Source organism: Rhinolophus hipposideros (assembly GCF_964194185.1).
Source record: "Rhinolophus hipposideros genome assembly, chromosome: 20".
NCBI lineage: Eukaryota > Metazoa > Chordata > Mammalia > Chiroptera > Rhinolophidae > Rhinolophus > Rhinolophus hipposideros.
Window position 1 is genome coordinate 6,016,565 of NC_138066.1, and position 13,767 is coordinate 6,030,331.

General features: G+C 41.3%; 1 protein-coding gene across 6 annotated transcripts in view; it reads right to left on the reverse strand.

Moving 5' to 3' along the window:
* ARHGAP44 (Rho GTPase activating protein 44) overlaps positions 1 to 13,767 on the reverse strand; it is a 170,696-nt gene that overhangs the window by 66,556 nt on the left and 90,373 nt on the right. For all 6 annotated transcript variants that reach the window (XM_081027057.1, XM_081027058.1, XM_081027054.1 and 3 more), the window contains exon 4: positions 5,453 to 5,529. In XM_081027057.1, the coding sequence (XP_080883183.1) occupies positions 5,453 to 5,529 (77 nt within the window). The remainder of the gene's footprint in view (positions 1 to 5,452; positions 5,530 to 13,767) is intronic.

A 13,767-nucleotide genomic window follows, 5' to 3' on the forward strand; every position in this document is an offset into this window, starting at 1 on the left:
CCTCCATTTATTTATATCAGTAGATATTTAGTATTTATGCACCTTTTTTTTTTTTCATTGGGGAGTATTGGGGAACAGTGTGTTTTACCGGGATCCATCAGCTCCATGTCAAGTCGTTTTTCAATCTAGTTGTGGAGGGTGCAGCTCACTGGTCCGTGTGGGAATCGAACTGGCGACCTTGGTGTTATGAACACCGCACTCTAACCACTGAGCAAACCGGCCCTAACCAGCAGCTCAGCTCAAGCCACTGTTTTCAATCTAGTTGAGGAGGGTGCAGTTCACTGGCCCATGTGGGAATCGAACCAGCAACCCTGCCATTAAGAGCTCATGTTCTAACCAACTGAGCCATCCGGCCGCCCCGGATTTATATAAACATTTTAACTCCATATGCTATTCAGAATAATGCTGGGTAATGTATTATGATTACTGGTATTTCCTGAACATTTATCCAGTCTCTCTGGAGTTAATAATTGCCTTGTTTTGATTTGCTTGTTTAATTTTCTATGGACCTCATTGAACCCAAAATCCTCTGCAACTTTTCCAATTTGTCTTTTAAGCCTTTGGACCACATTTGACGTGAATGAACTTCATCTTCTTGAATTAGTCTCTCCCAGACGTGCGTCAGTCTAGATTGAGTTAGCCTTCTACCCCTGGGCATGACTGTCTTCCTGTAATCCTCCCTCTCCATTTCCTGGGATTCTTTCTCTCGGCTCTATGCTGAATGTCCTGTTTCCTATACTCTATGTCTACCTTTCTTGCTCACGTCCTCATTCTGAAGCACTTCTGGCTTTTGTTGCCTGAGAAATCGTGGGTGGGAAGTCAATTTTTGAGGCTTTGCATGCCACAACATTCTCCTCTACCCTCACAATGATTGACAGCTAGGTAGGATATTGAATTCTATGCAGAGCATCATATCCATTCAGAATTTTGAAGGCATTGCTCAATAATTTTCTAGCTTTCATTGTTGCTTTTGGCAAGTCTGGAAGCATTCAGACTTTTGGTCCTCTGTATGGGACAATTTTTTTCTCTAGATGGTTGTAGAATCTTTTGTCACTAGCATTCACGACCGGTAAGCCCTGGTACAGGTTAAATTTTTTTCCACTGTATTAGAAGCTCAGTAAGCCCTTACATATAAAAATGCATGTCCTTCAGTTCTGCAACATTCTTTCAGATTATTATTATTATTATTATTATATTATTTTCCTTTCCTTTTCTCAGAACTCCTCTCATTGAGGCCTAAGAATGCCTCTCCTTTTCCAACTTTTCTATTTTCCATGTCATCACCTTCCTGCTCTCTTTTCTAGAGTTCTTCAACTTTATTTTCTAAATCTTTTACTGAGAATGTCTTACTTTCCCTTTTTATGAGCTTGCTTTTGATCTCTGAATGTTTTTTCCTATACATATTTTTTATTAACATCCTATTTTTAATTTAATGGATGCATTATTTTCTCTTCTTCCTTGAAAATATAAGTGATAGTTTTTCTGAGATCTCCCCCCTCACACAATATCTATTTCTTCTTGATTTTACTTGATTATTTTCCCAATTGTTGTGGGGTCTAGGCTTCAGGTTAGAGACCTTCCTCAAATGTCTGGTGATCTCTGGTGCCTGTCTATCCTGAAGGATGGAGACTGAGCAGCTCCAAAAATGTGAGTGAGGCTTATCAGCTGTAAGCTCGTCTGCAGGACAACGGAGCCGGGCCATTTGTTGGAGCACTGCCTCCTTCAATGTCTTTGGGTCTTTAGTTCATTCTTGTTGGGTTGCTCAGGCTCTTCTAATTTCCTGCCTCGGGAGTAGAGGCCTGGGGGCTGCGTGAGTGGGGGGAGACAGCTGAAGAATCTCAGCATCTGGCTACATCAGGTCACTTAAATCTCTTCCTTAATGACTGATACTTTCACCTGGTGTCCCCAGCATAAAGACACTGTTTTACCCCCTCCAGAGAATAAAGTTCCAGAATTCAGCTGGGATTGGGGATGAGGGGATGAGAGTCTCCCAGAGGTGAGGTAAGTGTTGGGTTTGAGCAATCCAAGTGGTACTTGACTAGTTTTTAACCTACACTCATCATTTCAATCACCTCCTTACCCCCAAAGTCCCACTAGTCCAGAGCTGCCTGGTGCCACCAATCCTGAGCCTTGTAAGTATTTCAAGGGGTAAAGGATGTTGGATCTCTGCATATCCTCCTCTTGCTTGGGAGTCAGATTTCGGGGATTTGCTAAGTCAGTTCCCACTCAATCATGTGTTCTACAGCTCACAAAATTTTGTTGCTGTTGCCTTCTTTGCTGTTTTTCCTGCCTTTGTGGATTTATGTTCTTTAAGAAAAAAACATCTCTTTGGTGTGGTAGATTTGGAAGAGAACAAAATTAAATGTGTGTATTTAGTCTGTTGTCTTTACCTGGGTGTCCTCCATTCCTTTACTCTCAGCCTTGCTATGTCATGATTTAGGTGTGACTCTTAGAAACAGCACATGACAATTTCATGTTTATCCACCTGAGATTCTCTATATTATAAGCAGTTGAATTTATTCCATTTACATGTCTTATGATTACAGATATATATGCAGAAATTGACATTACCTTCATTTTCTGTTTTCTATTTATTATGCTTTTCTTTGCTTACTTTTTTCTCTTTTAGTCCTTTCTATGGTTGGTTGGTTTGTTTGTTTTCCTATTTTATATATTTCCCACTTCATCCTTTTATTAATTTTGAAGTTATACATTCTATTTCTGTTTTTTGTGTGTATGGCTACTCTTAATTTTGTAACATGCACATCTATTTTAAATTTAAATGTGATTATCTTTATTCTTCTTTCTAACAATATAAGAACGTGAAAACACTAATTCCTTCCAATGTTTCATGTTACCATTTTCTAGTATTTTAGTTTCACTTTGCTTTACACAGTCCCCAAATTAATCGTTATTATATTGCTACTTTTTTTCTCCATGTAAAATAATTACTTTAATTATCAGTTCTCATCAACAGAGTGAACATTGCCAAAAAGAAATAAGATGAACTTTGCTTAAATTTTAGTAAATGAGACATAAAATTTGGAAACTCTATTTGAACTTTATTCCGTAATTTGGGATAATTTTTTAACTCAATGAGAATATTGCCTTTGCAAGAATAGAGCCTTATATCTGTAATATATTTGTCTGCCAATTAAGATAAATGATTCTAAAATATAAATCAATTATTTTATTGATTTCCTTCTCAGAGGTACTTATTTCAACGGCAGAAACTTTAACAATTTTTCTTTTGAGTATGAGTCTGGCCCCAACATTATATTGCTACTGTTAATTCAATGCTTATTTATATGTCTTAACACTGAAGGGTAGCAGAATATGCCACCCCAAAATACGCCACTATGGCATAAAGATTATTTTGAGCTGAACGCAATTAAGCAGATATAAAAATAAGCTTTCTACCCCGACCATTTACCTAAAAGCAGGACCTAAATTTGGTGAAAGTGTCCCCCTTTCCCTCTCTACCAGGAAGGACAAAAATTAATCACCAGCAACAACTCTAGACTCTTACCAACCTGGAGAAGGCAGAAAAGGAGTAACATAACTAGCCCATATCTTCCATTGGTTCCCCCATATATTTTCGTTCCCACAATTTGTCTTCTTAGAAACTCTAATTTCTTTTCCTTTGTCTTGCCACATCTCTAAAAATTATTGTTCTTTTGTTAAGATGCTATATAAACCCAAGTTCTCGCCACCCCTTTGAGTTACTAATCACTGAGTTCTCCCATGTGTACACACTACACATGGTAATAAAATCTGTATGTCTTTCTCTTCTTAATCTGTCTTTTGCCAACTTAATTTGCAGAGCCACACTGAAGGAACCTAAAATGGGTAGAGGGGAGAAAATAATTTTTTTCATTACTACACCACATTCACTAATTTATTTTTTTTAATGCTATCCCGCTACTTGCATTTCATTCCTTTCTTCTGGACATAACCTATTTCACATAAACTAAACTAGTTCTTTCAGTGAGAATATACGAGTAGTAAATTCTCTAAATCTTTGCCTGAAAATATTTTTATTATCCCCTTATTCTTCAGTAATGGTTTAGTTTATTATATTAATAGAATCTAGTTTTCTTACATTTTTGCTCAACAGTAAAAGATTTTCCTCTTTATTTCTTGGCATTTATTTTGGCTAATGAATAAATAGTCTGTTATCGGTCTAATTACTCTTCTATATGTAATTATCTTTTTCTCTAGTTAAATTTACATTTCTCTCTTTTTGGTTAATCATTTCTAGTTGTACTATGTGTTCAGGAATGGATTTCTTTTTGCTGATCTCAATCAGGACTTTTGTGCTTCTTAAATCTAAAGACTATGTTTTTCTTCAAATCTAGAAAAGAAAAATTCAACCAGAAACTTCCCTTCTCTATGTTTTCTTCTTCAGGCACCACTATGAGACATAGTTTTGTATTCTATCATCCATGCCTCTCCATTTAATAATACCTACACCCTCATCTCTTGTACTTCATTTTGTTCATTCTAGGAGGCTACTGCAGATCTGTTAACAAGTTCACCAATTCTCTATTTCAGTGAAATTTTCAGTTTACCTAAATTAAGTTTTTAAATTATAGTAAGTTTAATTTGAATTTTAAAAAAGTTCTATTGGATTTTTCTTTGATCCTGCCTATTCTTTTTTTTTTTTTCATACTGTTTAATTCTTCTGTCAAGGATTATTTTGTCTGTACTTAATTTTTAAAATGGAGGCATACTTGAGATAGAACATTATATTAGTTTCAGGTGTATAACACAATGATTCAGTATTGGTACATATTGCAAAATGAGCAGCACAATAAGTCTAACATTTGTCACCATACATAGTTACAATTCTTTTTTTCCTTAAAAACGTGGAAGGTTTCACAAATCCATCCTTGCGCAGGGGCCATGCTAATCTCTGTACCGTTCTAACGTTAGTATATGTGCTGCCAAAGCAAACACTGTCCTTACTACATTTTATAATTTCACTTTAAACATAATTACTTTATATTTTCTTTCATATTGTCCTGTTATTTTTAGTTCTGAGGGTACTGATTCTCCTACTGATTGTGCCTGAGGATTCTCTCTCATGACGATTCTATTTTTAATTAGTTTTTATTGTGAGCTCAAAACCAGCAAGGGTTGTTCTGGGAATCCCATAAGTTTTGACATGTGACATTGAGAGGATTCATATTTGCTTCTGCTGGAGCCCTGGGGATTTCAATTGTCCTTCAGCAGTTTTATGTTAATTTCTCCACTTGGGAGTTGCCGCATTGCACAGACAATCAATCTAACTTTGGGGACTGCGGTTTTGATTTCTCACTGACAACCTTTTCTTCTTCTCTACCCGACCACATGGAAGGTGTCCTCAGTGTTTCTCTGAACAGTTCTAGTCCCCTCTGGATGGGTGGGGATTTAACCAGAGCTGGCAAACCCACACATGGTGTCACCTTACCCAAGAAGGGTGTCATCTCCCAGGATAGCTGACCCTTCCATCAAACACTGAGCCAGTGTTGTCAAAGGCAATTTTTTCTGAAAAGGAAAAAAAGGTTGTAATGAAAACTACTTTCAGCAGTCACCTATTTACTCCAAAACAGCAAAAAGTCAAATACTAGCCTAGAAACCATATTAGCTAGGAAACAAAATGCCTTTAAAATATGTTTAACACCTAAAAATTTATAGGATTTAATGATGGGTTACACTCAGAGACATCAAAATTCAGAAAATTAAAACTGAATGAAATTTGCCAATTTGGAAAATAAGCCTACAGTGGACATGCTGTGTTTTAACATAAAGTGGGACAGCAGCAAGAAAAAAAAAAGCAAATTTCAAATTTTTTAAACAAAAATTTGAACAATGCTTTAATTTCCAAAAACCAATCTCTCACCTGAGAAGCGGATTAGCCCCATTTTGTAAATGAGACAGCTTATGGTCAAGAGAGAAAAAAGCATTAACATACAATTACAAAACACAGAGCATAAGTTTCAAGATAAAGGCACACTCCACTGAAGATATAAAATAGCCAAGCATGAAAGGATGGTCAACATCATTAATTATTTGGGAAATCCAAATCAAAGTCACGGTGAGATACAACCTCATACTAGGATAGCTATTAACAATATAGATTTTTAAAAATCAGAAAGTAAGTATTGGGAGCATGTGGAAACATTGGAACCTTCATGCATTACTGGTGGAAATGTGCAATGTTGCAGCACTGTGGAATGTCTGGCAGTATTTCAATAAGTTAAACAACTGCCATATGGCCCAGCAATTCCACTCTTGGGTATATACTCAAAATAACTAAAAACAGATGGTCAAACTAAAACACGTGCATGAATGTGAATAGCAGCACTATTCACAATAGCCAAAAGGTGGAAACAGTTCAACTGTCTGCCAACAGAAGAAGGGATAAACATGTGGCCTATCCATACAATAGAATATCATTCAGCCATAAAGAGGAATGAAGTACGGACAGATCCTACAACATGGATGAACTTTGAAAATATCACGCTAGTCAAATAACACAGGCACAAAGGGGCACATATTGTATGATTCTATTTACATGAAATGTTCAGAATAAACAAATCCAAAGAGATAGAAAGCAAATTAGTGGTTTCCAGGAGCTAGGGGGTAGGGGAATGTGGGAGAATGGGGAATAACTGCTTAATGAGTACGCGGTTTCCTTTTTCGGGTGATGAGAATGTTCTGGAATTAGACGGCGATGGTAGCTGCATAATATTGTGAATGTGCTAAATGTCACTGAATTGTACACTTTAAAATAGTTAAAATGGTAAATTGTATATTTTGTAGGAAAGGAGGGACGGGGGAGGAAGAAGCATTTGCTATGGGAGTGTAGCATGACCCATTCCCTCCTTACTGAGCCTAAACCATCCAACACACGCTGAAAACAAGGCTAAGAACTGCTAGCACATCCTCAGGTCTTGCAGTCCACACTGCTACACAGATAGCTCTTCAAATGGAAAGTAACAGAACGACGTCCGGCCCAGAGCCTCTTGCATTATTACACAGAGAGCTTCAGCCATTATTCATTTCCTAATCTAGTATTTAAGGAGTGCCTACCCAGGTACTACATCAGTGGTGAAAGAGATTAGACACCGCTCTCGTGGAACTTACATTCTACTGGAGGGAGACAAGCAATAAATACAGAAACTACGAAGGAGAGCATTTCAAATAGTTGGAAGTGCTACAGACAAGAGAAAGCAGGCTGGTGGGCAGAGTGAGCAGCTGTGGGGTATGGAGCCATGGTGAAGGAAGGACCTCTCAGAGGGGGTGACATTGAACATGCAGTCTGAAGTAAGAGAATGAGCGGCCATGCCTCAAGTAGATTTGGGGAAGAACATTCCAGGTAGAGGGAGTTGCATATGAAAGTCCCCAAGGTAGGAAACAGCGTGGCCAGCTGACGGTCCCCACGGAGGCCAATGTGGGTGGAGCACGGTGAGTGACAGGGAGAGTGGTGGGAACAGAGGGCAGAGGTGAGATGGTGTGGGCCTTGTCAGCCACAAGCAGGTGCTGCGGTTTCATCCTAAGGGCATTTGGGGACCACTGGAGGCCTTAAGGACAGCATGATCAAGTTAAAATAACTCCAATCCTGAGACAGACAACTTGAGAGAGGGATCAACTTGGAGCTAGACTTTTAGGGTTCTATCCACTAGAACTTAGGAATCTGGTTTGAACATCCCCAGGAGACCTGTGTCCTCCAAGACGTCTCCAGGGAAGATAGGTCAAGCCCCAAGAGTGATACAGACGTTCATGTGATTCCTGAGGTAGGTCAGGTGGAGAGAATCCAAGATACCTGTGTGGATAAAGCCTTCAAAGGGTCTAAAATATACCCGCTCCTGGCCCTCTGACTCGTCTACTTCACTGACGTCAGATGCCTTTCCCTCACGGGATAAACGTACTACCCCATCATTTCAAGTAAAATGGGACATTCTTCTTGCTGAAAACTAGACCAGGCAACTCAGTACTGAAACATATCCAAATTTAAACACCACCTGGTTGTCCTACAAAACTACTGGGCACAAGTTTCCAGAGACTTAAAGGCACAGGAAACAATGTCTTAGGAGAGCATCTACTCCCACCTCACCTACTAAAAAAAGGTATTTCAAGCACTTTTTAGAAAAATGTCTTAAGTGGTTAAAAAAGAAGAGAAAAGGAATTGAGCACGTGTAATTGTTATACTCACAGGGAGAGCGTGGTTTAAAGTAGTAGAGTTCCTACTCAGGGGTGAGTTTGTCCCCCGAGGGGCATTTGGCAATGTCTGGAGACATTTCTGGTTGTCACAATATGAGGAACTAGTGGATAAAGGCCAGGGAAGCCCCTAAACATCCTACAATGTACTGGGTAGTCCCCCCAAAATAATGAATCACTCAAAATATAACGAGTGCCACAGTCGAGAAACCTGGCTTAAGGGAAGGTCTTCAATATGCAAGTTGCTATAACATCCCAATAACCAACCAATAAAGCCGCTCCCTGACAAATGTGGGCACAGCGTGGGAGGGATCAGCTCACACGAAAAGGCCAGTCCGCTTTACGCTGGGCATCTACAGCCCATGAACCCACCTCTAGGGCAGGCCTGCCGCTCTCAGGTCCTTCAGAATTTGACGAGGAAGCCCCGTAAGAGAGGGTCTTGCCTGGAACAAACCAAAGGGAACTTCTAATAGCCTGAAAGTTGACATCTTTTGGCGAAATATATTTACTAGTCAGTAAGTGCCATTTTTTCCAAATATGGAAACGAATTAGTCCAATTAGTGCTGTCAGCGAGTCGAGCAAAAACAGTTCCCGTTGGTGACTCAAGAAGTGAAGAACAAGATCAACAGAACAAGAAGAGCCACTGAGGACCACGGGCTGATCAGAGTCCTGGAGGATGATGGGGAGGGGACAACCAAGGGTCTGTCCTCTAGAGTCCACGGTGGGAAACCAGCCTCAAGTGGGGAGAGTGGAGGGACCCTCCGTAGCCAGGGGAGCAACACTCTTTTCTAGTCACTTGAGTCACTTAACATTCTCACTAATGCTTCTGAGCTGCTCTATGGTGGCAAAGAGGGAAGTATTAAGTGACAAAGTACCACAAAATGAGAAAGTTATTCCTGTTTCAATTTGCCTTTTAATTCTTTAGATTTAACAAGGAAAGTATCGTTTCTGTTTCTTCCTCATTCTCTATCATATCTACCTAAACAACTGAAAGAATGAATTTTTGAGTAGGAAATATATTTGTATGGAACAAAACTCAAAGGTGCTTGACGGTTTACAGCCAAAACTCTTCCTCTTCTTAACTCTCAGCCACCTGGTTCCCCTCCCCGGAGACCAGGACGGTGACCAGATTTTGTGTGTATCCTCCCATAAATATTCTCAGCAGATCCAATTGTGTATATGTGTGTGTGCCCATTTTCAGTAGATACATTTCCCCCCACAAATGTCAGCCTACTATATACACCACTGTAAGACTTGCTTTCCTTTTCACGTAGAGATATCTTTCAGGTCATTTCTGGCCACAACATGTAGAGCTACCTTGTTCTTTTTTTATTTCTAATCTACATAGATCATCGAATGAAGAGCACAAAATGTACTGGTCTTCTACTGATAGTGTAACTGTCACAAGCCAGGGCCTGTGCTTGTGGCATGGGTGACTCTCATAGGAAGAATTCACTCTAGGAGAGACGTCAAGGAGAATATGAGTGTTGGGATTCCAAGGGTGGGTGTGGGAGGTCAACTGGGTAAAACGTCTGTGAAAATAATACATGAAGAGCTTTTATTTGTGTAGATGCTTTAAGAATCAAGAAATTAGGAGGAAGCCACCAAAAGGAAAGAGAAAGGAAAACTGAACTAAGGTTGTATACCTTCATATCCAAAAAGGATGGGACAATCTGGAATCAAAGGCAGTAGAATAGGCGAAGTTAATGGACTGCAGCCCACAATAGACTGCAAATTATTTCTATTTCTAGAGAGATTATCCGAGATAAAAGAAAAACGGAGGGCTCAGTAGATGGGGGGCCCTGATCTCACTGAACCCAATGACTGCCTCTAGCACGGTGGTTACTTGCTTTTTCCCCCACACTCTGCTCACACATACCAACTTTGCATATCAGGATATTATTCTTAGAGGGATTAAATTGCCCAAAGATCTAGAAAAGCTTCTGAAGCTTGTTTCCCTCCACTGACAAGGATCTAGGCTGAGAGAGTCACCTAATACGCAGGTGAATATTAGCGCCCAGGTAAAAAGACCTTGGTTAGCAAGCCTCACCCTGGCCAGCGATTTTCCAGATCAAAGAGAGGCTATTAAAATAAACCTGTCCCTGATTCTAGAGTGCTGAGAGAAACTTAAGAATGAAGGGAAGGAAAGACAGAATGCTCTAGGGTTTGAAAGTGGTCAGTCTGCTTGTCGGAGATGACTGTTCTCTCTAAAATTATCTTGGGCATAAGCAGCAGTTTGTAGGATGACTCAGACAAAAAGTCTATTCTAATATCTGTTCTTTTCCCCAAACACACACACACACACACACACACACCCCACCCACTCCCCGCCTCTACTGCTGCCTACTATTCTCGAATTCCAAGCCTGACCAATTCTTCTGTGGTTCAGACCCCAAAAAGGACAGCCTAGATTTGTCGTTCGGGGCTCAGTAGTTCTCAGTGGTCATTTCAGCCTAATGGTTAAGCCATAATAACAGCAGCAGCTTATGTTTCTTTAATATTTATTTATATTGTTCACTGTCCTAGGCAAATACATGCATTACCTCACTGAACTCTCAAAAACCCTACTGGGTAGGAATTCACTATTGTCATTGCCATTTTCCCAGTGAAGAAACCAAGGCACATAGGGGTAACTGACTCACCTGAGGTCAGGCTAATTAGGAAGCCGTGGAGCTGGGTTTCAGCCTGGGACGGTCAGCTCCCAGGGCTTAAACTCAAAACCATCATGCTAAATTGCTTCTGTATAGAACAGGAAGGATTCACACTGGCTTGTGCATGCGTTAGGCAGGTTCCATGCCTGAAATACACACAGGCCATCTGCTCATGACCCAAATCTGTTTTCAGCATTGCCCAACCTATGGCAGGCCCTGCTCTGGGCATCAAGAGTATAGCCATGATGGAGAGACAAGCTCCCTGCTCCCAAGGAGCTCCCATATCAGTGATGGGGAACAGACACAGGAGCAAATGCATGATCACAATGATGTCAGGTAATAGTATGTATTATGAAAGAAACAAAATAGAGTGCTGTGACTGGGGGAAGGAGGGAGCAAACACATTAGGAGTGCTAAGGAGGTGACATCTGAGCTAAGAACTAAACAGTGAGTTGCTGGCCTGAAACGCTGGGTAAAATGGTTCCCTATGGAGGTGGAGTAGTTACAGAGGCTCCAAGGATGTGAGCTAGGCACGGTCGTAACAGGTCAGTGCACCTGGAGAAGGAAGACCGATGGGGAGAGGAGCAAACGCTGAGCTCCAAGACGCCAGTGAAGACATTTCATTAGAATCCCAGGGCCCAGGGAAGGAGCTGGAACTTTATTCTGCAATGGGAATCGTTTGGTGGGATGGAAGGCAGGAGAGTGGAATCATCAGATTTCCATTTTAAACACTCAGGTTGGTACAGGGCATGGATTGTGAAGGGGTTGGAGGTACGAGGGGAAAGCAGGACACCTACTAGGAATTGCTGTGTTCAGGTGAGAGATGACAGTTGCAGGGACTAGGATGGGAAACACTGAAGCAAATGGAACAGCTCAGGAGGAAGAGCCAGCAGGACTTGGGGAAAGGCTGGATGTGAGGGGTACAGAAAGGGAAGAAGAAGGGGCGATGTCGGGGTTTAGATTTGAGCCAGCAGGTGGATTTACAATGCAGTTCTCCTGTTAGAGCTGAACATACTGTAGTTCCCGGAGTTCTTGATTCAAGGCCCATTTGTCTTCTCACCCTGTACTGTCTGCCTAGGTGATCTCATCAACTCACATGGACTCGACAGTCGCTCGGGCCAGAGACCCTGAAATCCCTCTGCATTCCTCAGATCCCATTCATTTCTCAGGTCCGAGATACTCCCCCTCTAAGAGCCACCATATGTGCTCATTCTCTCCTCTTCACTGCCCTTTGCATCTCACCTGGACCGCTCCCATATTTACTGGACTGTGCCTTATCACCACCACAGCCCTGCCCCATCAATCCATTCTTCACACAATCACGAACAAATCTGATTAAAACACTGGCTTCCTACTGCTCTTGGGAATAAAGTCCAATCCTGGCCACGGCCAACAAGGTGAGATCAGGTCCTCTGCAATCCCACCTTGTGACCCTCTCCTCATCATTCCGGCCACCCACGTTTCTCAGAGACGCCGGACTCTCTGGGAACTCTGCACACGCTGTCCCCTGTCCCAGAGGCTCACTTATGCCATTGGTGCCACTACCTTTTGCTTGTTGTTAAAGGCCGCACCCTCATGGAAATCTTTTACTATTTAATTACTAGCAAGTCTCCATCTAAGCACGAAGACGTGAGCTGAGTAACTGATGTACTGTGTGTGTGTGATGCCTGCCTCCCTCCAGACTGTGTGCTCCCAGAGGACAGCAAGCCTGCTGAGCATGCTCGGTCCTGGGCATGTGCACTCCCCGCATGCCAGACTTGGTACTTTCTATTTGTTGAGTAAGGTGGAGAAATCCTCACACGTGGTGACAGTGTATTTGTTCAATGTGACTTCCTATGAGGAATGCAAGGAGGGTAAAAAAACATTTTCATTACACTGAGAGTCTTAAAAAGCTATGAATCAACAAGCTGTTAGCCTGAACTAAACAGGGCAAGATGGAAACGTAATTCAAGTTCCTCTATTCTCCACGCCACGTAAGGAATCCAGTGTAACTCAGAACCCACCAGGTAATACTGCTCGGGTCACTGAGATAGTGACAACCAAACCCCACTTTTCGGCTTACCCCCACATGGCAGCCAGCCCCAGCTTTCAGGGCCAAACCGTTAAAGGTGTATGATAACGGTTTTAGTGTTGGAAACTGTAACAAAACTGCTAAAGCATTAATGAGCTTGCTAAAAGACAAATGATGAAAAGCCAACAACTTGTATGTGCTCAAATACAATGCAAAACACTGGCCTAAACACCTGATGTCCCTTCCCATATGCAGATTCCATGAACAGTCTGGCAGATTCTGTGACTTCACATGCTCACTGCAGCTGGACTCTTGCTCTGCGAGTGGCCATCTCCTGACCTTTCCTTAACACCCAACTGCCCCGGCTGGTGTTTGTTCATTAGTTCCCCCTCCCCCACTTTTCCTGTTCTGTTTTTGGTTTTTCTGTTTCCCTCTTGTTATCCTTTTTTTCTTTTCACCCATTCCTTAGATCTTGACACATCTCCTTACCTAATAATCACAAAGAAATGGGCACATATTTCAGTACTTAAGGCAACTGATAAGCGTCATGTTTCCCATTAAATCTCTTGATGTGTTACTTTAGAAAAAAAGTGTTTTAGTCTTGGAATTCTTTTTTTCCCCCCTGTAGGTCTATGATTGTTAAATATTTTAAATCGCTGTTTGACTTTTTTTTTTAGTCAAGTCATTTATTCAGTCATAAGAGGATAAGGAAAGAGTGGTCAGCTCAAGAAATCTTTGAAAAAAATGAAGCGTTTGAAATCTGTGTAGTGAAATCACTGATCTGTACATGCTTGACCATCTCCTTCCACCACAGACTTCTTCCAGGTCAATTAAATAGGTGCCCGGTTTATATGTTAATCACAGCTGGAAGGTGGCTGTAGCCCTCAGGGCCTGACCACA